Source organism: Heterodontus francisci, chromosome 19 (assembly GCF_036365525.1).
Source record: "Heterodontus francisci isolate sHetFra1 chromosome 19, sHetFra1.hap1, whole genome shotgun sequence".
NCBI classification, from domain to species: Eukaryota; Metazoa; Chordata; class Chondrichthyes; order Heterodontiformes; family Heterodontidae; genus Heterodontus; species Heterodontus francisci.
In genome coordinates this window covers 88,463,028-88,490,660 of record NC_090389.1, presented here as the reverse complement: position 1 = coordinate 88,490,660, position 27,633 = coordinate 88,463,028, and the positions used below count along the sequence as shown (strand labels likewise).

Here is a 27,633-nt window from a genome sequence, read left to right as displayed (position 1 = left end):
CATCCTGAGGACAAATAATAATTGGTCTCAGGTTTGGCATCTTCCCCACACGGTTGAATAGCCCAACACTCCCAGTTCACAATGACAAATGATGGATGGCCATGTTGGTGAGCTGGAGGAGAGACGGCAAGTCAACCAGAACCTTTGGCAAAGGCTGGAGTGAAATCCAGAAGGATGGAGAACAGGCGGAAATCACTTACAAAATACTTTATTCAAAAACAATCTTTCACCACACTCACATTTTGATCGTCTCAGCTCCATTTTTTTGCATTTAGTTGGGTTTTATTTAAATCCACATTTTTCATTTGTTCCCATCTACAGGGTCTGAGTTATAACTGACAGAGAAACAATACCAGCTGCCACCAGGGATTAACCAAATTAACCATCCGTTAACAGGGATTAACCAAATTAACCATCCGTCACCAGGGATTAACCAAGTTAACCATTCATTACCAGGGATTAACCAAATTAAGTAACCAATACTGAAGATTAACAAAATTAACCATCCGATACTCGGGATTAACCAATTAGCCATCCGATACCTAGAATTAATCAAATTAACCATCTGTAAACAGGGATTAATCATCAATACCAAGGAACAACCATCGGAACCAGAGTTTAATTAAAATAATTATCAGGTATTGGACATTAAGATAGTGCAGTATGAGAATTCGACAAATCAGGGAGAAAATGAGGGAGGAGACTGGGGAGATGGGGAAATCTGTTATTGCTTTTACAGATTTAAATAAATAAATAAACCAGACAGAAAGCACTGTTTGTAGACTTCAAACTGTCTCTCCTTTAACCTGCAACAGAATAAACCAGCCTTTTGAGCACCAATTTCCAATGTTGAACCTCGAATCTACTGGTTTAGCTCATTCTGGTTAAGTTGCTGAGCTCCCGTCATCAGCTAAACCCACTGGCAACATGCACTGTAAATTCCGTGGGTGCCACTCTCCATGACATGCTCTGTGGCAGCAGCTGAGATCCGTTAAGTGTACCATAATGCACTGTGACGCCAACTACCCTCCCACACACCTCAGCTACATGGCTGGCCAGTCTCAGCCCCCCGCATTCTCACTCACCTCATCACAGTGACAGAGAACCATTGTGAAAGGCAGCATAGAAATGACCAGGAAAGAGAGCAGGGGGACCCAGAGACTGAACACTCAGTCCGGGCTGCTATTTCTACAAGGCATCCAGGCAATGGGCCATCCCTCTGTTGTCATTCACCTGCTCCCTAATGCTCTGCCGAAGGTTTAGGAAGGAGGAGGAGGCCATTCAGCCCCTCGAGCATGCTCAGCGATTTATCAGATCATGGCTGATCTGTACCTCAACTGTACCTGTCTTTCCTCCATATCCCTCGACACCCCCACTACCCGGTGTGGAACGATATGGAGTGGCAGTATAAACCAAACCGGGGCTGTAAGGGAAACCTGAGGGTGCACTTCCACAAATCTTTGAAGGTAGCAAGACCAGTTGAGAAGGTGGTTAAGAAAGGATTATGGAATACTGGGCTTTGTAAATAGGGGCATTGAATAGAAAAAAACAAGGATGTCATGATAAACCTTTACAAATCTTTGATTAGCCCTCAGCCAGAGGGCTATTCTGGACAAAACACTTCAGCAAAGAGGTTACGGCCTTGGAGAGGGTTCAGTGATTTATCAGGGATGAGAGAGTTCAGTTACGTACAGAGACTGGAGAAGCTGGGACTGTTCTCCTTAGAGCAGAGAAGGCTAAGAGGTATTCAAAAATATGAGGGGATTTGATCGAGCAAGTAGAGAGAAACTGTTTCCTCAGGCAAGTGGGTCAATAACCAGAGGTCATAGATTTAAAATAATTGACAGAAGGACCAATGAGGAACATGAGGAGAAATTTCTTCACACAGAGGGTTGTGAATATCTGGAACGTACTATCTGAAAGGCTGGTGGAATCAGATACCATAGGAACTTTCAAAGGGCAATTGGATAGGTACGTGAAGAGGAATAAATTGCAGGGTTATGGGGGAGAAAGCTAATTGGATAACTCTTTCAAAGAGCCAGGACAAACATGATGGGTTGAATGGCCTGCTGCTGTGCTATGATTCTATACCCGATCAAATCCCTTTATCATTTTAAACACCTCAATCAGATCACCCTTCAACTGAGGGGATTCAGGCCTGGTCTATGCAACCTGTCCTCATAATTTAGAACATTCAGTTCAGTATCATTCTGGTGAATCTGTGCTGCACCCTCTCCAAGGTCAATATCTCCTTCCTGAGATGAGGGGCCCAGAACGGAACACAGTTACTCCGGTCGGGGTCTAACCAGAGCGCTGGATAACTGAACCATTACCTTCCAGCCCTTTTGAGATGATGTGATGTGGCTGCGTTTGGGAAACTGGGAAAGGCATTGTGGAATGAACCATGCCAGCCTGGACTGAGTCATTCAATGATTGTAATTGGCAGCTTTCTGGGAATAAAGTAGACAGGATGCCTGGAACTTCCCAGCTGGAGTACTGTGTACAGTTCAGGGCACCACACTATAGGAAGGATGTGATTGCACTGGAGAGGGTGCAGAGGAGATTCACCAGGATGTTGCCTGGGCTGGAGCATTTCAGCTATGAAGAGAGCCTGAATAGGCTAGGGTTGTTTTCCTTAGAACAGAGAAGGCTGAGGGGGGACCTGATTGAGGTATACAAAAATATGAGGGGCATTGATAGGTTAGATAGGAAGAAACATTTTCCCTTAGCGGAGGGGTCAATAACCAGGGGGCATAGATTTAAGGTAAGGGGCAGGAGGTTTAGAGTGGATTTGAGGAAAAAAAATTTTTACCCAGAGGGTGGTTGGAATCTGGAACACACTGCCTGAAGGGGTGGTCGAGGCAGGAACCCTCAACATTTAAGAAGTATTAAGATGAGCACTTGAAACACCATAGCATACAAGGCTACGGGCCAAGTGCTGGAAAATGGGACTAGAATAGTTAGGTGCTTGATGGCTGGCACAGACACCATGGGCCGAAGGGCCTGTTTCTGTGCTGTATAACTCTATGACTCTAACTGGGTAGATGCACCTCCAGCTGTAGTACTGAGCCAAACTGTTCAGGAAGACCCCAGGTTTCAATTCCTGACCTGTACTGAGTTAGCTGACCTCAACTGGGTCTGCAGCAAGGGTGCCATTATTGTCCTCAGTGCCAACACTCACCCCTTCCTTCCTTAGTATTGTCCAATGGCTACCTCCCCCCCTCCACCACTCCCACCTTGCTGGGAAATGCAACTTCATGTGGTTGTAGCAAAGTGCAAATACATTCAGCCGTGAAGCACTGTGTGGTTGAATAGCCACTTTGCTGTCTGGACACACACTTGCCACTCGGGAGCGATGGCAGCATGGCAGTGAAGTGTCTGTTCGTCTGGACCACAGCAGGGGTGGTGACAGAGAGGAATACGGGCGAGGAGAAAACAAGACTGGCCCAGTTGAAGAGTTTTAAAAGGGCGATAACCTGCAAACGGACCACCAAAAACGACAGAAGCAAAACAGAAAATAGCCCAAGGAAATGTGGGAACTCAAACAGATAGAGAAGCCCTAAAAAGTAGAGATAGAGATGTGAAGGCATCTTCATTGGAGAAAGTAATCGGTGTAAAACAGGCTGGCCATTCACTATCACGGTTACCCCTCCCCCCTCCCCAAGTCCAATTCAGCCCCCAGCCACCCTCCCCCACCAGTGTCTGCAAACTGGAGTGAATCCGGATTGGATGGGGAAGGGGATAGTGGAGTAAAGCTCCATGTTGGGACATCAACACTCATCATAGGCAGAAGAAGAGATTTCGCTCTCACACCCTCTGATGTTGGGTTGCCAACCCTCCAGGAATGCCCTGGAGTTTTCAGGAATGGAAGATTAATCTGCAGGAAGCAAAAACCCAGAGAAAATTCAAAGAAGCATGAACAAATTATATTTCTTTTCCTTCTGACAGTCAAGAATCAGCCAATCAGGTAACCAGAGTCTGTTCGCTGTCCAATTGGGTTGTGAAGGCAGTAAGGATGAACAAGGCAGGCAACCAATGGCGGGAGAGTGAGGGCAGGGTGGGAGGTCAGGTGATGAAAGCTCTCGGAGTACGTCCAAACATTAAGTTGGGAACCACATCTGGCGTCCAGTTTGAGAGCAGGAATTGGTAGGAGTTGAAGCCAAGCTTGGAAATTTAAAGCCTGTCATTTGAGTGTGAGTGGAGGGAGGTGAGGGAGAGCAAAGGGAGTTGAGGTGGGGCAGAGGGAGGTGAGGGAGGGCAGAAGAAGGTGAAGGAGGGTAGCGGGAGGGCAGAGGGAGGTGAGGGAGGGCAGAGGGAGGTGAGAGAGGGCAGAGGGAGGTGAGGGAGGGCAGAGGGAGGTGAGGGAGGGCAGAGGGAGGTGAGGGAGGGCAGAGGCAGAGGGAGGTGAGGGAGGGCAGAGGCAGAGGGAGGTGAGGGAGGGCAGAGGCAGAGGGAGGTGAGGGAGGGCAGAGGGAGGTGAGGGAGGGCAGAGGCAGAGGGAGGTGAGGGAGGTCAGAGGGAAGGCAGAGGGAGGTGAGGGAGGTCAGAGGGAGGTGAGGGAGGGCAGAGGCAGAGAGAGGTGAGGGAGGTCAGAGGCAGAGAGAGGTGAGGGAGGGCAGAGGCAGAGAGAGGTGAGGGAGGGCAGAGGCAGAGAGAGGTGAGGGAGGGCAGAGGCAGAGAGAGGTGAGGGAGGGCAGAGGCAGAGAGAGGTGAGGGAGGGCAGAGGCAGAGAGAGGTGAGGGAGGGCAGAGGCAGAGAGAGGTGAGGGAGGGCAGAGGCAGAGGGAGGTGAGGGAGGGCAGAGGGAGGTGAGGGAGGGCAGAGGGAGGTGAGGGAGGGCAGAGGGAGGTCAGAGGGAGGTCAGAGGCAGAGAGAGGTGAGGGAGGGCAGTGGCAGAGGGAGGTGAGGGAGGGCAGAGGCAGAGGGAGGTGAGGGAGGGCAGAGGGAGGTGAGGGAGGGCAGAGGGAGCGGCAGAGGGAAGTGAGGGAGGGCAGAGGCAGAGGGAGGTGAGGGAGGTCAGAGGGAGGTGAGGGAGGGCAGAGGGTGACGAGTGCCCCCGTTTTCGGGTCCTGTCTCCAGTTGGAATTTTAGACAGGAGAGAAGGTGGAACAGGATTGATTGAGTTTTCTCTTGTAGAGGGTCGTGTTGGCTGCGAGATCGGATTGGCCGTCTCTGCTTGGATGTTTTCATGGAGGTTTCACAAGAAATAGGAGCAGGAGCAGACCATTCGGCCCATCGAGCCTGCTCTGCCATTCAATACAATCACGGTTGATCTTAGGCTTCAATTCCACTTTCCGCCCACTCGTCATATCCCTTGAGAGACCAAAAATCTATCTATCCCAGACTTAAATGTATTCAATGACTGAGGATCCACAACGCTCTGGGGAGGAGAATTCCAAAGATTCACCTCATGACCTCCAGCCTCCCACAGCCCCGCCCCATACCCATTGGTCACCTGACACAGCCATCCTCATGGGGGTCTTGCCTTCCCAACCCAATTGGACCATTGTTGACTGTCAGTCAAATAGCTCTGATACTTTTATAACTAATAAACAAAAGTGTTTAAAGAAATTGTAAAAAAAGAACAACTCTTTTATTAATACCTCGATGACTTTTCTCCCAAGTGTTTTGCTCCCAGCAGTGTCCTGGAGATTAATCTTCAATCCCTGGACACTCCAGGGCAATCCTGGAGGGTTGGCAATCCCTGAAGAGATGCAAGGGGAAAGGAGACGACAGTCGCAAATTCCACATTCCACGGAAACTGTCCTGTCCGTATCAGGTCTTAATTCATATGGCTGTTGTTAAAACGCTGATTAACCAACAAAGCAGTTAATCAGCTATTGTCCAGAAAAGATTTTGCCCCAGGCAGAAATCACAGGAGATTTCTGGGAGCTGTTAGTCTCAGGGGGTTGACAGCCCCAGTGCGGAGCCACGTACCCTCCCTCAGGGGGTTGACAGCTCCAGCGCGGAGCCACGTACCCTCCCTCAGGGGGTTGACAGCCCCAGTGCGGAGCCACATGCCCTCCCTCAGGGGGTTGACAGCCCCAGTGCGGAGCCACATACCCTCCCTCAGGGGGTTGACAGCCCCAGCACAGAGACACGTACCCTCCCTCAGGGGGTTGACAGCCCCAACGCGGAGCCACGTACCCTCCCTCAGGGGGTTGACAGCCCTAACGCGGTGCCACATACCCTCCCTCAGGGGGTTGCCAGCCCCAGCGCGGAGCCACATACCCTCCCTCAGGGCGCTGACTGGCCCAGCACGGAGCCACATACCCTGCCTCAGAGGGTTGACAGCCCCAGCGCGGAGCTACGTGCCCTCCCTCAGGAGGTTCAGCTCAGCCACTCTCACTCTGAAACTCAGGGTGAAGAGCATAGACAGTGTAGCTTGCAAACATCGCAGGTTAAATTACAGGAGGATGGGGAGGTTGTAGGGGATTGGGGTGAAAGAGCAGGGTCAGAGAGAGCGGGGAAGCTGGGGTGTAAAATACTGACCATTGAGAGAAAGAAGACAAAACTACATCAAAATAAGTTAAATTCTAGACACCATCCCTCCCCGATCATGGATTATTCACAGCTCTTGGATCATTCTGGGCTCAGGGAGTCACCACTCACCTTTCAGCTGTACCTATCTGAGTTCAAAATAACAGCAGTGTGCCCCTGGCACTATCAGTGTATGTTCAAGTAGGAAGGGATTGAGTAGTTAAACAAGGTGAAGTCCAGTTTGTACAGCTTATACAGCTTCTTTTGGTAAAAAGGGGAGATGTTCTTGAAGAACTTGGCCGTCATGTCATCTGTGGTCCGGGAAGAGACATGGGGCGAGGGGAACTTGACGTGATGGTCCAGTTCCACAAGGTCCAGGAGGTAGCTGGCGTCGCGCAGCAGTGTCTCGTATCGGCCCACCACATCATAGCGGATGAGACAGGGGTGGCACAGAGAGTAGACAGTCTCCCAGTGCTCGTTGAAGGGTTCCTCCCTCCGCGTCTTGGGGTCCACCAGGTACCAGACAAACTCCTCGAAGGTCACATCTCCACCATGCTCCAAAGCCTCAACGCTGGGATCCCGCCGGTGTTCCCGGATGATCTTGGTCCCATAGCGCTTGTGGAAGGCGGTGTTGTACTTGCGAGTGAACTTGTTGCGATACGCCGACACTAGGCGCTCAAAGGGCTCACGCACAAAGATGAACTTGAGGTAGTTCCTCAGGCGGTAGTTGATCTCGGCATTACTGTACCCATCCAATGTCCGCAAGTTGGAAGCCACATGGGCCTCGCTGGCTGGGATGGTCAGGGGGTCACTGTACTTGCCGCTCCCTGTCAGCACCATCATCACCCTCTTCCAGTTGGTGCAGGCCACCTTCGGGACGTAACAGTAGAGGAGCCCATGTTGGTCGTCGACAATTAGATGCCGTAGGTCATCAGGGTTGAGGATGCGGCGTTTGCGGCTCAACTTATTGTGGGCTGCACAATTTTTGATAAGCATGGCACGTCGGCGCTGGTGAATCTGTTGGGCATCGGAGCGGGCAAACTGCAACACAACACACAAAGCAAACAATCATTGCAATTCTGCTTCATCTCCATTACATCTACAATGTCCCCATCAAACACTCCCAGGACAGGTACAGAACGGGGTTAGATACTAAAGGCCCCCTCGACATAATATATATAAAAGGGGCCTGGGGTATAAAGGCCACCTTGGACAAAAAAGAAAGAAAAAAAAAAAACGGGGTTAGATACAGAGTAAAGTTCCCTCTACACTGTCCCCATCAAACACTCCCAGGACAGGTACAGCATGGGGGTTAGATACAGAGTAAAGCTCCCTCTACACTGTCCCCATCAAACACTCCCAGGACAGGGACAGCATGGGGGTTAGATACAGAGTAAAGCTCCCTCTACACTGTCCCCATCAAACACTCCCAGGACAGGGACAGCACTGGGATTGGCTGGTCAATTTGGAGCACTTCCTGCCAGCAATCAGGGGGAGCAGCTGCACCTGTGCTGCAGCAACTGCAGAGTGGAGAGTGGAGACTGGAAACTGCAGCAACTGGAGAGAGAGACTGGAGAAAGGTGAAAACAGAGTGGAGAGTGGAAACTGCAGCAACTGGAGAGAGAGATTGGAGAAAGGTGAATACAGAGTGGAGGGAAACCATCAAGGAAGGCTGCAATTTTTTTCTGGAGAGGTGGGTGTCAGGGCACCTGAAAGACTATTAAGTTTAAACTGTTTGGGGGAGGGAGAAGAGGCCTGAAGACTCAGGGGTGGGGCAGCCAAATCCAGTAAGGGCCCCTGTGTTTGTATTGGTGTTTGCACACAGGGAGCTCCCTCCCCACCCCAACTGCCTGCTCGGGACAGCTGGAGTTGCCCGGGTGAAGACTGTCTTGTTAAAATCAGAAGAGGAGAGTACCGGGCGGCTCCAGCTGTCCCGGGCGAAGAAGCCTCCCCCAACTGGAAGACAACAAACAGTTTTGGACTAATTGTGATAAAGGTGCTCCAACTGGCAGTTGGAACAAACATCCTTTTCAGCCTTTCTCTCCCTTCCTCCACTCAGTCGCCTCAATCACCTATCCTCCCCTTTTCCTTTACCATCCTACGCCATCCTCCTCTACTCCCACTCCACCTTGTTTAAAGTTTGCTTTTTTTAAAAAAATTGTGTAAATTTGTTTTGTTTCTTGGGGGTGGACGTAGCTCTTAGACCCCATGGCAAGCCCCTCTTCGCCGGTGGCGGGGCCTTCCCGTTCATATGCTGCTGCGGCTGCTGCAGCTGCACCTGTTGCCCCGTCACCGTTTGCTTTTTTAACAACGAAGCATGGGGTCAAGAGCTACGTCCACCCGAACATGACTATAGAGGCATGCGTGAAAGCAATGGCCGAGGTTGTCGGCCCTTCGGCCATTGTTGCAGCCTCTAAAATGTACGGGAAGGCAGTGTTTTTCCTGAAGACCGAGCGGGCGGTGTCCCTGGCTCTGAGCAAGGGGCTCACCGTGGGCGGGACCTTTCTGCCAGTGGACCCCCTGGAGGCCACTGCGCAAAGGCTCATTTTATCCAATGTCCCACCCTTCATCCCTGGTGAGCTCCTCCTTCCCCACCTGCACCATCTGGGGGAGGTAAAGACGGGGCTCACCCCAGTCCCGCTCGGTCTTCGGGAGAACAGCCTCCGACACGTCTACTCCTTCCGCCGCCAGTTATTCATGCGGCTGGCGCGGGAGGAGGTGACAGAGGGCCACTTCAATGTAGAATTCCAGGGGACGGCCTACCGCGTCTTCTGGACCTTGGACGGGGTGCGGTGCCATGTCTGTAAGGGGGTGGGGCATGTTCGTAAGAACTGCCCCAACCACCCGGCTGCCAACTCCAACTCAGCGGCCCAGGGTGGCGACGCTGCACCTCCTCCCACCCCCACTACACCACCACCAGATACCATTCAGTCGGTACCGGAGGCTGTGGTTTTCACGGCCTCCGGCAGAGAGGGGGGTGACCGTCCAAGTGGAAGGAAGGCGCGGAGGAGAAATAAACATCGAGAGGCGCGTCCCCTGGATATCGTGACACTACCCGAGCCTGAGCTCAGCCCAAGGCCCGATCTCGGGAAGTCAACTTGCCCCAGGGCTGGGCTCAGGCCCAGGGTGAATAAAAAAAAGGAGAGTGTGGAGGTGGAGGCCTCTGATGATATGGAGGTCTCTGAGCCTCCGCACACAACTGGGAAAAAGAGGAGAAGGCACCCCTCCACAGAGGTAACAAGGGGCCCTGAGGCGCAGGGCCCATCTGTTGGAGGGGAGCTGTCTCCTGTTTCGGGTCCCCAGGTTTCCCCTACCGCCACCACCAAGGCTGCAAAGTCCGGGCAGGTGCTCCCTATTCCTCAGGATGGAGGGGAGGGGATGGCCCCGGTACATGAGGCCCCTCCTGAAGGAGTAAGTGGGGCCCTGCTTGTGGTGGGGGAGCCTGGGGAAGCTGCCCATTCTGCCACTGCTACTGGGTCGGGTGTCCTGAATGAAGGGGAGGGCGAGGCCCCAGAGGGTCGGGCCTCCCAGCCGGAGTCCACCACCAACCAGGAGACACCCGACCCAGTTATAACTGAGAATGCTGCCCCACCTGCTGGGCCTGTGGGTGCTGGCGGAGCGGGAGATAGCCTCCTCCCTCCGCCTCCAATCTCGGCTCCGGCTGGTTTCCCGGAGTCGGGAACTTCTGTCTCCCCTGGACCACTCATTGCCCTGGGGACGGAGGTGGAGGGGGGTCCTGAGCCGCTGGTGCCTTCAGGCTCCAGTTTCACAATAGAACCCAGAGAGGACTCCTCCGCCATCGATCCTGGGGGTGGGATCGTGACGGAGGCGGGACCAGCTGGCGCGGCCGGGACGTCCGCCCCACAGTGTGTGGTGGATGTGTTGGCCGCTGGCGGTGACGACCCGGAGGAGGATGGGGATTCGGTGCGGGGCACGGAGGATGATCTTGATTCCATCGCCAGTGAGGTGGTGGAGTCCCTCGTGCCTCCCACCGAATCTCCTCTCATCCCCACGGCGGAACTCCGGAATTTCCTCGCGGCTTGCAGGGGTTGCCGCAATAAAGTTCAGCTGGCCCTCGACCGTTGGTCGAATCTGGCGCTGATCATCCAGTCCGTCCGTGCCGCCCTTAAGATAGCGGGCAAGCGCGCGGACGTGAAACTGGTTGAGAGGCGCCGTTTTAATGTGTTCCTCAATGGGTTGCTGGGGGAGTGGAGGGCCAGGTGCACTTCCACTCCCTCCTCACAGTGAGCTGTTGGTGACGGGTTTTAAGTACCTTTGACATGAAGATAACCATAGCCAGCCTCAACATCAACGGCAGCAGAGGGGCTCACCGCAGATTTCACAATCTCTCAGTCCTTAGGGAAGGGAGATACGCGGTGAGCTTTCTGCAGGAAACCCACACCGTTCCGGGAGACGAAGCCACCTGGCTCCTGGAGTGGCAGGGTGGGGTCTACATGAGTCACCTCACCCCTATTTCTAGTGGGGTGGCTATCTTGTTGGCCCCGACTTTTCAGCCGGAGATCTTGGGGGTCAAGGAGCTAGTGCCGGGCCGCTTGCTCCACCTCGCCGTTCGCCTGGGTAGCGTGCCGCTCCACTTTGTGAACGTGTACGCGCCCAGGCCCGGCGCTTTGCAAGCGCGCTTCTTTGAAGAAGTGTCCGCTCTCTTGAGCTCCATCGATAGCGGCGAGTGCATCATCCTCGGGGGGGATTTTAACTGCACCCTCGAGGTGGGGGATCGCTCCGGTCCCCAGCGCGGCCAAGCGTCGGTGGAGAAGTTGAGGGGACTGATCAGCTCCCTTAACTTGGTGGACGTCTGGCGGAATCTCCATCCCGACTCCAGCGCCTTCACGTGGAGGTCTGGAGGAGGGGGGTCGCGAATCGACCGCCTCTACATTTCGCAGGCGTACGTCTCCCGTGTCTCGGCGGCCTCCATGCGGCTGGTGCCGTGCTCGGACCACCGCCTGGTGTGGGCGGAGTTCACTCCGCTCCGCACGCGGGCGGGGTCTGCGTACTGGCACTTTAACAACCGGCTGCTGGAGGACGTGCGATTTCGGGACTCGTTCTGTCGATTCTGGGCCGACTGGAGAAGGAAGCAGGGGGGCTTCCCCTCCTTGAGGCTATGGTGGGATGTGGGCAAGACTCACATCCGCGTCTTCTGTCAGGAGTACGCGAAGGGGTCGACCAAGAGGCGGGAAGCCGAGGTCGGGCGCCTTGAGAGGGAGGTGCTCGACTTGGAATCCCGCCTCGGTCATGCCGTCGCGGACCCGGCCCTGTGGCAGGCGTACAAAGAGAAGAAGGGCGCGCTGAGGAACCTGCAGCTCATAGGGTCCCGAGGCGCGTACGTGAGGTCGCAGATCCAGATCCTGGAAGATTTGGACCGCGCCTCACCCTTCTTCTACTCGCTGGAAAAATGGCGGGGGGTCCGTAAGCAGCTCGTCGAGCTGCTGGCCGACGACGGATCCTCCATCACGGATCCGGAGGGAATGGGCCTCCTGGTCCGGACGTATTACAGTGCGTTGTTCTCTCCGGATCCGTCCAGCGAGGATGCGCGCAGAGTTTTGTGGGAGGACCTGCCGCAGGTCAGCCCGGAGGGCGCCAAAGGATTGGAGGCTCCGCTCACGTTGGCGGAGCTGACTGGCGCCCTCCACCAGCTCTCGAGGGGCAAATCCCCAGGGCTGGATGGGTTGACCGTGGAGTTCCTCAGGGCGTTCTGGGACGTCCTGGGGGACGATTACGCGCGGGTCCTGGGGGAAAGCCTGGCGACCGGGGAGATGCCCCTCTCGTGGCGCAGGGCGGTCATCGTCCTGCTGCCGAAGAGGGGCGATCTCCGCCTGCTTAAAAACTGGCGTCCGGTCTCCCTCCTCAGCACGGATTATAAGATCTTTGCCCGGGCTATGTCTACCCGCCTGGGCTCCGTGCTGGCCCACATGATCCACCCCGACCAGTCCTACACGGTCCCGGGCCGGTCCATCCAGGACAACATCCACCTGGTCCGGGACCTGTTCCATCTTTCCCAGAGGACTGGTCAGTCGGTCGCCTTTCTCTCCCTCGATCAGGAGAAGGCGTTCGACAGGGTGGATCACGATTACCTTTTCGGGACTCTGCGCGCTTTCGGACTCGGGCCGCATTTCGTGGCCCGGGTCCGACTTTTATACGCCGCCGCAGAGTGTCTAGTCAAAGTTAACGGGTCCTTGACGGCGCCCCTTCGATTTGGGAGAGGAGTGCGTCAGGGGTGCCCCATGTCCGGCCAATTGTATACCATCTGCGTGGAGCCCTTCCTGTGCCTGCTTCGCAGGAGGTTGACGGGATTGGCTCTGCGCGAGCCGGCCATGCGGGTCGTCCTCTCGGCTTACGCCGACGACGTGCTCCTCGCAATCACAGATCCCGTTGACTCGCGGAGGATGCGCGACTGCCAGCAGACCTTTTCTGCCGCGTCCTCCGCGAGGATCAATTGGGAGAAATGTTCCGGACTCCTGGTTGGTCAGTGGCGGGTGGACTCCCTGCCGGAGGAGATGACACCTTTTGCGTGGAGCACCACGCACCTCCTCTATCTGGGAGTCCACCTTAGCCCCGCTGAGGAAGCCTGGCCGGCAAACTGGCAGGAGTTGGAGGCGAAAGTCACCGCTCGGCTGGGGCGCTGGACAGGACTGCTCCGAGTGCTTTCCTACAGGGGCCGAGCGTTGGTCATAAACCAACTGGTGGCCTCCATGCTGTGGTACCGGTTGGTCACTTTGGCCCCGCCCCCTGTATTTGCCACCAAGATCCAGAAGAAACTCGTCGATTTCTTCTGGGGCAAGAGGAAACACTGGGTCTCTGCCGCGGTCCTGAGTCTCCCGATCGAGGAGGGCGGTCAGTCGCTGGTGTGCGTCCGCACCCAGGCTGCGACTCTCCGCCTTCGGACCCTGCAGAGATACCTGTACGTCGAGCGTCCTCCCAGATGGTGTGCGCTGGCGACGTATTTTTTCCGCCAGTGTCACTGCCTTCAAGACGACACGCAGCTCCCGGTGGAGTCCGTTAGCCGCGCCTCTCTGAGGGAGTTGCCTGTCTTTTACCGGGATCTTTTCCGAGTCTGGAACATGGTCGCCTCCAGTCAGGGCGCTCCCCCGCCGGCGGAGGAGAGCGCCTCGGCTGTCCGAGCGGCCGACTCCGGGGACGGTCCGGCGGGCGGAGGAGTAGCCGAAACCCCCGGGACGCCCCTCACTGCGGGTGGCGAGGGGGCTCGGGAGTGCGGAGCGATCCCGGCCGAGCCGACCCCCGCTCGGCCGGAACTGCTCATCGGACCCAGGCCCCGAAACCCTCCTCGGGAGCCGGTCCCGCACAACCCGAGCCGCCTCTCGGAAATGCCCTCCGTGCCATTCCAATCGGCGCGGAGGGGTTTCCTGTACGGGCTGTTCCTGCACACTCTCCACTTCCTCGCCCTCGTCAGCCGGCCGGACACGCCCTGGCGGTCCGCGTTGCCATCTGGCGGCGAGGGGAAACCCCGATGGAGGTCTCTCTACGCGGGAGTCTTCCCCCTTTACATCGGGGACCTGGGGTGGAGGGTGCTGCACAGAGCAGTCCCGTGCAATAGGCTTTTAAGTAGGTTCACGGACTCCCAGGCCACCTGTACTTTCTGCGGCCTGGACGAGTCCGTGTTCCACATTTATATGGAGTGTGCGAGGTTGCAGCCCCTATTTGAGTATCTGAAGGGGCTGCTCCTCAAATTCTGGCTGCACTTCAGTCCCACGCTCCTGATCTTTGGGCACCCGGTGCGGAGGGGCTCGGGCCGGGAGGAGGATCTCCTCGTCGGTCTGCTCCTGGGCCTGGCCAAGGTGGCAATTCACAGGTCCAGGTTGCGGGCCGTCGGGGGGTCCGTCCTCCCCGATTGCCTGCCCCTCTTCCGCGGTTACGTTCGCGCCCGGGTGTCCCTGGAAAAGGAGCATGCGGTGTCAGCCGGTACGCTTGAGGCCTTCCGCGGCCGGTGGGCACCGCAGGGACTGGAGTGCATCGTCGACGCCGAGAATGGCATTTTAATTTGAGTTTTTTGTTTATTTATCTGTTTTAATAAAGTTATTTTAAAACTGTAAATATGTACATAAAGGGGGCCTGTGGGATAAAGGCCCCCTCGATAAAAAGAAAAAAAAAAAAAAAAAAAAAAAAAACGGGGTTGGCTGCTCTCTGATTTGGGACCCTGAGTGTTGAGAGCCTCAACGAGGTGCAGCTGAGAGTGCTGGTGGCAGTTGGAGGTTGCAGAGGTGGAGAGAGGAGCTGCACTGAGCAAAGGAGAGCAGCTACCAACAAGCAGAGGAAAACTCCAACAACAGTCTCCATTAAAGAGAAGAAAGGGACATTTTGTGGAAACAAGGCTTTGTCTGGAGGTGGGTGCTGAACACCAGTAATTTACTTTGGACTGTTGGGGGAGGAACAAGTGGCTGGAACAACAAGGGGTGGGGCTGCCAATTCAACAGGAATCTGTGCTACTGCAAAAGCACACAGGGAAGCTCCCTCCCCACCCCAATTGCCAAGCCTGGGTCAGCTGAAGCTGCCCAGCTAAACAGACAGAAGGGGATAGATAGTGCCTGGGCAGCTTCAGCTGACCCAGGTGAAGACGACTCCCCCCCCCCAACCAGAAGACCGGAAGACCAACTTCAAAGACTGTTTGTTTTAAGTGTACTGTGAGCACCACCTCCAGAAAGCAAGTCATCCCTTCCAGCCTGCCTTTGCCTCTCCTCTCTTACCTCAGCCTCTCCACTAACCTGTTGTTTGTTTGTCTTTTCAAATTTTTCTGTGAATCTGTTATTTAGTGTGCAAGTCCACATTTTGGGGTGGGTTTAGCTCTTGGACCCATGGCAAGCCCTTCATCACCGGTGGCGGGGCCCTCTACTACCTACGCAGCTGCAGCTTCTGTGGCTGCCCACGTGGCCCCGTCACCCTTTAAATTATTGACATGCAGCCATGGGGTGAAGAGCTATCCCCACCCCAACATGTCTATTGAGGCCTGCGTTAAGGCAATGGCCGTGGTTGTCGGCCCCTCGGCCATTGTTGCGGCCTCAAAAATGTATGGGAAGGCTGTGTTCTTTTTGAAGACCGAGCGGGCGGTGTCCCTGGCCCTGAGTAAAGGGCTCACTGTGGGGGGGACCTTCCTGCCAGTGGACCCTCTGGGGGCCACTGCGCATCGGATATTGTTGTCCAACGTCCCACCCTTCATTCCCAGTGAGCTCCTCCTCCCCCACCTACACCATCTGGGGGAGGTGAGGTCGGGGATCACCCCAGTCCGGCTTGGTCTTCGGGAGCACAGCCTCCAACATGTCTACTCCTTCCGCCGCCAGTTATTTATGCAGCTGGCGCGGGAGGAGGACACGGAGGGCCAATTTAATGTGGAGTTCCAGGGGACGGCCTACCGCGTCTTTTGGACCTCGGACGGGGCGCGGTGCCACGTCTGCAAGGGGGTGGGGCATGTTCGGAAGAACTGCCCCAACCTCCCGGCCGCCAGCTCCACCTCGGCGGCCCAGAGTGGTTCCACAGCACCTCCTCCCACTCCCCCCGCACATCCAACAGACACCGCTCAGTCGGTTCCGGAGGCTGTGGTTTTCACAGCCTCTGGCGGGGAGGGGAGCGTCCGTCCGAGCGGAAGGAAGACGCGGGGAAAAAAGAAACATCGTGAGGCGCGTCCCCTGGACACTTTGACTCAACCCGAGCCTGAGCTCAGCCCAAAGCCCATTCCCATGGAATCCACCTGTCCCAGGGCTGGGCTCAGGCCCAGGGTGACTAAAAAAGGAAAAAAGGGTGCGGAGGCGGAGACCTCTGATGACATGGAGGTCTCTGAGTCTCCGCGCCCAAGTGCGAAAAAGAGGAGAAGGCACCCCTCCACAGAAATAACACAGGGCCCTGAGGTGCAGGGCCCATCTGTTGGAGGGGAGCTGCCTCCTGCTTCTGGTCCTCAGGTGCCCCCTACCGCCACCACCAAGGCTGCAAAGTCCGGGCAGGTGCTCCCTATTCCTCAGGATGGAGGGGAGGGGATGGCCCCGGTACGTGAGGCCCCTCCTGAAGGAGTAAGTGGGGCCCTGCTTGTGGTGGGGGAGCCTGGGGACGCCGCCCATTCCGCCACTGCTACTGGGTCGGGTGTCCTGAATGAAGGGGAGGGCGAGGCCCCAGAGGGTCGGGCCTCCCAGCCGGAGTCCACCACCAACCAGGAGACACCCGACCCAGTTATAACTGAGAATGCTGCCCCATCTGCTGGGCCTGTGGGTGCTGGCGGAGCGGGAGATGGCCTCCTCTCGCCGCCTCCAGTCTCGGCTCCGGCTGGTTTCCCGGAGTCCGGAACTTCTGTCTCCCCTGGACCAGTCATTGGCCTGGGGATGGAGGTGGAGGGGGGTCCTGAACCGCTGGTGCCTACAGGCTCCAGTTTCACAATAGAACCCAGAGAGGACTCCTCCGCCATCGATCCTGGGGGTGGGATCGTGACGGAGGCGGGACCAGCTGGCGCGGCCGGGACGTCCGCCCCACAGTGTGCGGTGGATGTGTCGGCCGCTGGCGGTGACGACCCGGAGGAGGATGGGGATTCGGTGCGGGGCATGGAGGATGATCTTGATTCCATCGCCAGTGAGGTGGTGGAGTCCCTCGTGCCTCCCACCGAATCTCCTCTCATCCCCACGGCGGAACTCCGGGATTTCCTCGCGGCTTGCAGAGGTTGCCGCAATAAAGTTCAGCTGGCCCTCGACCGTTGGTCGAATCTGGCGCTGATCATCCAGTCCGTCCGTGCCGCCCTTAAGATAGCGGGCAAGCGCGCGGACGTGAAACTGGTTGAGAGGCGCCGTTTTAATGTGTTCCTCAATGGGTTGCTGGGGGAGTGGAGGGCCAGGTGCACTTCCACTCCCTCCTCACAGTGAGCTGTTGGTGACGGGTTTTACGTACCTTTGACATGAAGATAACCATAGCCAGCCTCAACATCAACGGCAGCAGAGGGGCTCACCGCAGATTTCACAATCTCTCAGTCCTTAGGGAAGGGAGATACGCGGTGAGCTTTCTGCAGGAAACCCACACCGTTCCGGGAGACGAAGCCACCTGGCTCCTGGAGTGGCAGGGTGGGGTCTACATGAGTCACCTCACCCCTATTTCTAGTGGGGTGGCTATCTTGTTGGCCCCGACTTTTCAGCCGGAGATCTTGGGGGTCAAGGAGCTAGTGCCGGGCCGCTTGCTCCACCTCGCCGTTCGCCTGGGTAGCGTGCCGCTCCACTTTGTGAACGTGTACGCGCCCAGGCCCGGCGCTTTGCAAGCGCGCTTCTTTGAAGAAGTGTCCGCTCTCTTGAGCTCCATCGATAGCGGCGAGTGCATCATCCTCGGGGGGGATTTTAACTGCACCCTCGAGGTGGGGGATCGCTCCGGTCCCCAGCGCGGCCAAGCGTCGGTGGAGAAGTTGAGGGGACTGATCAGCTCCCTTAACTTGGTGGACGTCTGGCGGAATCTCCATCCCGACTCCAGCGCCTTCACGTGGAGGTCTGGAGGAGGGGGGTCGCGAATCGACCGCCTCTATATTTCGCAGGCGTACGTCTCCCGCGTTTCGGCGGCCTCCATGCGGCTGGTGCCGTGCTCGGACCACCGCCTGGTGTGGGCGGAGTTCACTCCGCTCCGCACGCGGGCGGGGTCCGCGTACTGGCACTTTAACAACCGGCTGCTGGAGGACGTGCGATTTCGGGACTCGTTCTGTCGATTCTGGGCCGACTGGAGAAGGAAGCAGGGGGGCTTCCCCTCCTTGAGGCTATGGTGGGATGTGGGCAAGACTCACATCCGCGTCTTCTGTCAGGAGTACGCGAAGGGGTCGACCAAGAGGCGGGAAGCCGAGGTCGGGCGCCTTGAGAGGGAGGTGCTCGACTTGGAAACCCGCCTCGGTCATGCCGTCGCGGACCCGGCCCTGTGGCAGGCGTACAAAGAGAAGAAGGGCGCGCTGAGGAACCTGCAGCTCATAGGGTCCCGAGGCGCGTACGTGAGGTCGCGGATCCAGATCCTGGAAGATTTGGACCGCGCCTCACCCTTCTTCTACTCGCTGGAAAAATGGCGGGGGGTCCGTAAGCAGCTTGTCGAGCTGCTGGCCGACGACGGATCCTCCATCACGGATCCGGAGGGAATGGGCCTCCTGGTCCGGACGTATTACAGTGCGTTGTTCTCTCCGGATCCGTCCAGCGAGGATGCGCGCAGAGTTTTGTGGGAGGACCTGCCGCAGGTCAGCCCGGAGGGCGCCGAAGGATTAGAGGCTCCGCTCACGTTGGCGGAGCTGACTGGCGCCCTCCACCAGCTCTCGAGGGGCAAATCCCCAGGGCTGGATGGGTTGACCGTGGAGTTCCTCAGGGCGTTCTGGGACGTCCTGGGGGACGATTACGCGCGGGTCCTGGGGGAAAGCCTGGCGACCGGGGAGATGCCCCTCTCGTGGCGCAGGGCGGTCATCGTCCTGCTGCCGAAGAGGGGCGATCTCCGCCTGCTTAAAAACTGGCGTCCGGTCTCCCTCCTCAGCACGGATTATAAGATCTTTGCCCGGGCTATGTCTACCCGCCTGGGCTCCGTGCTGGCCCACATGATCCACCCCGACCAGTCCTACACGGTCCCGGGCCGGTCCATCCAGGACAACATCCACCTGGTCCGGGACCTGATCCATCTTTCCCAGAGGACTGGTCAGTCGGTCGCCTTTCTCTCCCTCGATCAGGAGAAGGCGTTCGACAGGGTGGATCACGATTACCTTTTCGGGACTCTGCGCGCTTTCGGACTCGGGCCGCATTTCGTGGCCCGGGTCCGACTTTTATACGCCGCCGCAGAGTGTCTAGTCAAAGTTAACGGGTCCTTGACGGCGCCCCTTCGATTTGGGAGAGGAGTGCGTCAGGGGTGCCCCATGTCCGGCCAATTGTATACCATCTGCGTGGAGCCCTTCCTGTGCCTGCTTCGCAGGAGGTTGACGGGATTGGCTCTGCGCGAGCCGGCCATGCGGGTCGTCCTCTCGGCTTACGCCGACGACGTGCTCCTCGCAATCACAGATCCCGTTGACTCGCGGAGGATGCGCGACTGCCAGCAGACCTTTTCTGCCGCGTCCTCCGCGAGGATCAATTGGGAGAAATGTTCCGGACTCCTGGTTGGTCAGTGGCGGGTGGATTCCCTGCCGGAGGAGATGACACCTTTTGCGTGGAGCACCACGCACCTCCTCTATCTGGGAGTCCACCTTAGCCCCGCTGAGGAAGCCTGGCCGGCAAACTGGCAGGAGTTGGAGGCGAAAGTCACCGCTCGGCTGGGGCGCTGGACAGGACTGCTCCGAGTGCTTTCCTACAGGGGCCGAGCGTTGGTCATAAACCAACTGGTGGCCTCCATGCTGTGGTACCGGTTGGTCACTTTGGCCCCGCCCCCTGTATTTGCCACCAAGATCCAGAAGAAACTCGTCGATTTCTTCTGGGGCAAGAGGAAACACTGGGTCTCTGCCGCGGTCCTGAGTCTCCCGATCGAGGAGGGCGGTCAGTCGCTGGTGTGCGTCCGCACCCAGGCTGCGACTCTCCGCCTTCGGACCCTGCAGAGATACCTGTACGTCGAGCGTCCTCCCAGATGGTGTGCGCTGGCGACGTATTTTTTCCGCCAGTGTCACTGCCTTCAAGACGACACGCAGCTCCCGGTGGAGTCCGTTAGCCGCGCCTCTCTGAGGGAGTTGCCTGTCTTTTACCGGGATCTTTTCCGAGTCTGGAACATGGTCGCCTCCAGTCAGGGCGCTCCCCCGCCGGCGGAGGAGAGCGCCTCGGCTGTCCGGGCGGCCGACTCCGGGGACGGTCCGGCGGGCGGAGGAGTAGCTGAAACCCCCGGGACGCCCCTCACTGTGGGTGGCGAGGGGGCTCGGGAGTGCGGAGCGATCCCGGCCGAGCTGACCCCCGCTGGGCCGGAACTGCTCATCGGACCCAGGCCCCGAAACCCTCCTCGGGAGCCGGTCCCGCACAACCCGAGCCGCCTCTCGGGAATGCCCTCCGTGCCATTCCAATCGGCGCGGAGGGGTTTCCTGTACGGGCTGCTCCTGCACACTTTCCACTTCCTCGCCCTCGTCAGCCGGCCGGACACGCCCTGGCGGTCCGCGTTGCCATCTGGCGGCGAGGGGAAACCCCGATGGAGGTCTCTCTACGCGGGAGTCTTCCCCCTTTACATCGGGGACCTGGGGTGGAGGGTGCTGCACAGAGCAGTCCCGTGCAATAGGCTTTTAAGTAGGTTCACGGACTCCCAGGCCACCTGTACTTTCTGCGGCCTGGACGAGTCCGTGTTCCACATTTATACGGAGTGTGCGAGGTTGCAGCCCCTATTTGAGTATTTGAAGGGGCTGCTCCTCAAATTCTGGCTGCACTTCGGTCCCACGCTCCTGATCTTTGGGCACCCGGTGCGGAGGGGCTTGGGCCGGGAGGAGGATCTCCTCGTCGGTCTGCTCCTGGGCCTGGCCAAGGTGGCAATTCACAGGTCCAGGTTGCGGGCCGTCGGGGGTTCCGTCCTCCCCGATTGCCTGCCCCTCTTCCGCGGTTACGTTCGCGCCCGGGTGTCCCTGGAAAAGGAGCATGCGGTGTCCGCCGGTACGCTTGAGGCCTTCCGCGACCGGTGGGCACCGCAGGGACTGGAGTGCATCGTCGACGCCGAGAATGGCATTTTAATTTGAGTTTTTTGTTTATTTATCTGTTTTAATAAAGTTATGTTAAAACTGTAAATATGTACATAAAGGGGGCCTGAGGGATAAAGGCCCCCTCGATGTGAAAAATATAAAAGGGGCCTGGGGTATAAAGGTCACCTTGTTTAAAAAAAAAAAAAACGAGGTTAGATACAAAAATATAAAAGGGGCCTGGGGTATAAAAAAAAAAAAAAAAAACGGGGTTAGATACAGAGTAAAGTTCCCTCTACACTGCCCCCATCAAACACTCCCAGGACAGGTACAGTACGGGGGTTAGATACAGAGTAAAGCTCCCTGAGAGATATGTGCAGACGTACAGACATGCAGAAGGTGCATGTTTTGGAGGAACAGGTGATTTTGGATTTTTGGGCTGAATCTTAACATGCAAAAACAGGTGGGTTGGGTCAGGTGGGATGTTCACAGAATCTCAGAATTGTTACAGCACAGAAGGAGGCCATTCGGCCCATCATGTCTGCGCTGGCTCTCTGAAAGAGCAATTTACCTAGTCCCACTCCCCCGCCTTCTCCCTGTAGCCCTGCACATTCTTCCTTTCCAGATAACAATCTAATTCCCTCTGTAATGAGAAGCTTTTTATGTTGGCTGATGCAACGTAAATGAGATGCGTGGAGTTCAGTTGATTGAAGATCTCAAGCAGGTTTATTAACAGCTAACAAGTATCCACAGTGCAGAGCTAACTATTCACAGGACTTGCCTCTTGGTGTTAGTTACATAGTGAGACCGGCATGTAGTCATAGCTCATTAGCATACTAAGATCTTAAAAGGGACATCACTCTTAAGAGAAATCACACAACACCCTCTTGAACCTGCCTCCACCACACTCTCAGACAGTGCATTCCAGATCCTAAACACTCACTGAACCTGCCTCCACCACACTCTCAGACAGTGCATTCCAGATCCTAACCACTCACTGAACCTGCCTCCACCACACTCTCAGACAGTGCATTCCAGATCCTAAACACTCACTGAACCTGCCTCCACCACACTCTCAGACAGTGCATTCCAGATCCTCAACACTCACTGAACCTGCCTCCACCACACTCTCAGAAAGTGCATTCCGGATCCTAAACACTCACTGAACCTGCCTCCACCACACTCTCAGACAGTGCATTCCAGATCCTAAACACTCACTGAACCTGCCTCCACCACACTCTCAGAAAGTGCATTCCGGATCCTAAACACTCACTGAACCTGCCTCCACCACACTCTCAGACAGTGCATTCCAGATCCTAAACACTCACTGAACCTGCCTCCACCACACTCTCAGAAAGTGCATTCCGGATCCTAAACACTCACTGAACCTGCCTCCACCACACTCTCAGACAGTGCATTCCAGATCCTAAACACTCACTGAACCTGCCTCCACCACACTCTCAGAAAGTGCATTCCGGATCCTAAACACTCACTGAACCTGCCTCCACCACACTCTCAGACAGTGCATTCCAGATCCTAAACACTCACTGAACCTGCCTCCACCACACTCTCAGAAAGTGCATTCCAGATCCTAAACACTCACTGAACCTGCCTCCACCACACTCTCAGACAGTGCATTCCAGATCCTAAACACTCACTGAACCTGCCTCCACCACACTCTCAGACAGTGCATTCCAGATCCTAAACACTCACTGAACCTGCCTCCACCACACTCTCAGAAAGTGCATTCCGGATCCTAAACACTCACTGAACCTGCCTCCACCACACTCTCAGACAGTGCATTCCAGATCCTAAACACACACTGAACCTGCCTCCACCGCACTCTCAGGCAGTGCATTCCAGATCCTAAACACACACTGAACCTGCCTCCACCACACTCTCAGACAGTGCATTCCAGATCCTAAACACACACTGAACCTGCCTCCACCACACTCTCAGGCAGTGCATTCCAGATCCTAAATACTCACTGAACCTGCCTCCACCACACTCTCAGACAGTGCATTCCAGATCCTAAACACTCACTGAACCTGCCTCCACCACACTCTCAGACAGTGCATTCCAGATCCTCAACACTCACTGAACCTGCCTCCACCACACTCTCAGACAGTGCATTCCAGATCCTCAACACTCACTGAACCTGCCTCCACCACACTCTCAGACAGTGCATTCCAGATCCTAAACACTCACTGAACCTGCCTCCACCACACTCTCAGAAAGTGCATTCCGGATCCTAAACACTCACTGAACCTGCCTCCACCACACTCTCAGACAGTGCATTCCAGATCCTAAACACTCACTGAACCTGCCTCCACCACACTCTCAGACAGTGCATTCCAGATCCTCAACACTCACTGAACCTGCCTCCACAACACTCTCAGACAGTGCATTCCAGATCCTAAACACACACTGAACCTGCCTCCACCGCACTCTCAGGCAGTGCATTCCAGATCCTAAACACACACTGAACCTGCCTCCACCACACTCTCAGACAGTGCATTCCAGATCCTAAACACACACTGAACCTGCCTCCACCACACTCTCAGGCAGTGCATTCCAGATCCTAAATACTCACTGAACCTGCCTCCACCACACTCTCAGACAGTGCATTCCAGATCCTAAACACTCACTGAACCTGCCTCCACCACACTCTCAGACAGTGCATTCCAGATCCTCAACACTCACTGAACCTGCCTCCACCACACTCTCAGACAGTGCATTCCAGATCCTAAACACTCACTGAACCTGCCTCCACCACACTCTCAGAAAGTGCATTCCGGATCCTAAACACTCACTGAACCTGCCTCCACCACACTCTCAGACAGTGCATTCCAGATCCTAAACACTCACTGAACCTGCCTCCACCACACTCTCAGGCAGTGCATTCCAGATCCTAAACACACACTGAACCTGCCTCCACCACACTCTCAGACAGTGCATTCCAGATCATAAACACTCACTGAACCTGCCTCCACCACACTCTCAGACAGTGCATTCCAGACCCTAAACACACACTGAACCTGCCTCCACCACACTCTCAGGCAGTGCATTCCAAATCCTAAACACTCACTGAACCTGCCTCCACCACACTCTCAGACAGTGCATTCCAGATCCTAACCACTCGCTGCGTGAAAAAGTTTTTCCTCATGTTGCCATGGCTTCTTTTGCCAATTGCCTTAAATCTGTGCCCTCTTGTTATCGATCCTTCCACCAATGGGAACAGTTTTTCCATAGCTACCCTGTCCAAACCCTCATTCCTGGAATCATTCTTGTGAATCTTTTCTGCACTGTCTCTATTATCATCATATCTTTTCTTAAGTCTGCCGCCCAGAATTGGACGCAATACTCCTTGCTCTTGTACTCTTTGCCCCTATTAATGAAGCCCAGGATACTGTATGCTTTATTAACCGCTCTCTCGATCTGTCCTGCCACCTTCAATGATTTATGCACATATACACCCAGGTCCCTCTGCTCCTGCACCCCCTTTAGAACAGTATCCTTTACCTTGTATTATCTCTCCACGTTCTTCCTACCAAAATGAATCACTTCACACTTCTCTGTGCTAAATTTCACCTGCCACTTGTCTACTCATTCCACCAACTTGTCTATGTCCTTTTGAAGTTCTACACTATCCTCCTCACAGTTCACAATGCTTCCACGTTTTGTATCATCCGCAAACTTTGAAATTGTGTCATATACACCAAGGTCTAGGTTATTAATATAGTTAAGGAAAAGCACCAACCCTTGAGGAACTCCACTACAAACCTTCCTCCAGTCCTAAAACATCCATTAACTACACTTTGTTTCCTGTCACTCAGCCAATTTGTATCTATGTCGCTACCGTCCCTTTTATTCCATGGGCTACAAGTTTGCTCACAAGTCTGTTGTGTGGCACTGTATCAAATGCCTTTTGAAAGTCCATGTTCACCACATCAACAGCATTGCCCTCATCAACCCTCTCTGTTACCTCCTCAAAAAACTCCAGCAAATTACTTAAACATGATTTGCCCTTCATAAATTCATGCTGGCTTTCCTTAATTAAGCTGCATTTGCCTAGGTGACAATTAATTTTGTACCAAATTATTGTTTCTAGAAGCTTCCCCACCACCGGGGTTAAACTGACTGGCCTGTAGTTGCTGGGCTTATCTTTACATCCTTTTCTGAACAAGCACACAACATTTGCAATTCTCCAGTCCTCTGGCACCACCCGAGTCTAAGGAAGACTGGAAAATTATGGCCAGTGCCTCCGCAATTTCCACTCTCATTTCCCTCAGTATTCATGGATGCATCTCATCCAGTCCTGGTGCCTTATCAAATTTAAGTACAGACAGCCTATCTAATACCTCCTCCTGATCAATTTTAAATCTTTCAAGTGTCCCTCTTTCACCATGACCTGCACAGCATCTTCTTCCTTGATAAAGACAGATGCAAAGTATTCATTTAATACTTCAGCCATACCTCCAGCCTCAATGCGTAAATCCCCCTTTTTGTACCTAATCAACCCAACTTCTCTTTTTACCATCTTTTTACTATTAATATATCGATTCCCTTTTATATTAACTGACAGTCTCTTTTCATACTCTCTCTTTGCTTCTCTTATTTGCTTTTTCACTTCCCCTCTGAACCTTCTATGCTCCACCTGGTTCTCGGTTGTATTATCCGCTTGATCTGTCATATGCAAACCGTTTCTTCTTCATCGTAATCTCGATCTCTTTTGTCATTCAGGGAGCTCTGGATTTGTTTGCCCTACCTTTCTCATTCCTGGGAATATATCTTGACTGTGCCCAAACTATCTCTTTAAAAGGCAGCCCATTGTTCAGTTACTGTTTTGCCTGGCCAACCTTTGATTCCAATTTATCTGGGTCAGATCCATTCTTACCCCATTGAAGTTGGCTTTCCCCCAGTTAATTATTCTTATTCTGGACTGTTCTTTTCCATAGCCAACCTAAGCCTTATGATACAATGACCACTGTACTCTAAATGCTCTCCTACAGATACTTGATCCACTTGGCCCACCTCATTCCCAAGAACCAGGTCCAGCAGTGCCTCCCCTCTGATTGGTTTGGAAACAAACTGCTGTAGAAAATTCACCTGAACACACTCTAGGAACTCTTGCCCCACTCTGCCCTTTACACTACTACTATCCCAGTCTATATTCAGATAATTAAAGACCTCCACTATAACCACTCTAATTCTTGCACCTCTCTGTAACTGAAGACCTTGTACCCAAGAATATTTAGTACCCAGTCCTGCCCTTCTTTTATCGCCACAATATCATACTTCCACGTGGCTATCTGTGCCTGTAACTCACCAACCTTATTTACCACACTCTGTGCATTCACATACATGCACATTAACCCTGATTTAGACTTTATTACTTTGTCCCTTACTCTGACCCCACCTAACTATTAATAAATAACTTACTATTTCCTACTCTAGTGCTAACGTCTCTCCCAGCATTCTGTGAACCTCTCTGATATTACCTCCTGGCTCCCACACCCTGCCAAGTTAATTTAAACCCTCCCAAATAAAGCTTTAAAAACCTCAAACCCGATCCCATCTGCCAACTTCTGGTTTAATGGAGGTGGGAAGGGGCAGGGAGCCAATCAGCCCCCAGGGGCCCGGTTAACCCATTTAAATGGCGGCTCACCACCACCTTCACAAGGGTAATTCGGGACCGGCAATAAATGCTGGCTTTGTCAGTGACGTCCACATTCTGGTGAAAGAATAAGAAAAAGGTATAATGAAACTGAAAATCTCTGATTTAACTGGCTTTGCTTGCTTAACCCTGGCCGGCTCTATGTTTCAGGCCTCAGGAAGCCTGGCAGCTTCAGGGAGAAGGTAACTGCCTCTACAGCACGGCTTGTGGGCCAGGAGGAGGAGTCTGCCCCCCAGGACTCCCAAGCTCTCCCCACCATCAGACCTTCTGCCCATACAAAAACCTCAAGGGTCAGAGTGGGGGATTGGACCACCCCCTAGGATCAGACCTCCCAATGCTCCCACTAGCAGTTGTATGATCCTTACCTGCTCCTGTGGTCTGCTCTGGAGACTCTCCCACCACCACCCCCCCCTCCTCCCCCACCACCACACTAGTCCCCTTGCCCCCAGCCGATTGGGAGCCAAGCCTGTCAATCAGGCTGACTTCTGGACAGGGAACCTGTCAAAGCAAAAATACACCCGCCACGAAGTCAAAACTCCACATGTTGCAGACAAAGCCGAACTTCCAGGTTTTTCAACAGAAAAACAGCCTCTCCACCCAACCAAACCATGCCTGTCCAGATCAGGACCTGTCGCTCCCAAAGCTCTCCACCACTGGGGGGATTTCCTCACCTCATATCTGCATCTGTTGTAGATTCATTGATAGAGATTGATTGTTATATTTGTAGAGGTCAGGATGACACAGCAAGGACAGCGATAGGACAGAAACATGGCAGATGGAGTTCAATGCAGGGAGGTAGGAAGTGATGCACTTTGTGGAGACTAATAAGGAAAGCCAGGATATTATAAATGGCATGATTTTGTAAAGTGTAGACCTTGGTGTCTATATACACAAGTCCT

At 54.7% G+C, this 27,633-nt stretch overlaps 1 protein-coding gene across 2 annotated transcripts in view; it reads right to left on the bottom strand.

Moving 5' to 3' along the window:
* Nucleotides 1-2: 2 nt before the first annotated feature.
* Nucleotides 3-27,633, bottom strand: part of LOC137380284 (carbohydrate sulfotransferase 11-like) — a 113,842-nt gene continuing 86,211 nt past the window's right edge. Inside the window, exon 3 of one of the 2 annotated variants that reach the window (XM_068052178.1) lies at nt 3-7,520. In XM_068052178.1, the coding sequence (XP_067908279.1) occupies nt 6,666-7,520 (855 nt within the window). In that variant the 3' untranslated portion in view covers nt 3-6,665. The remainder of the gene's footprint in view (nt 7,521-27,633) is intronic. The other variant, XM_068052177.1, reaches the window with a different exon arrangement.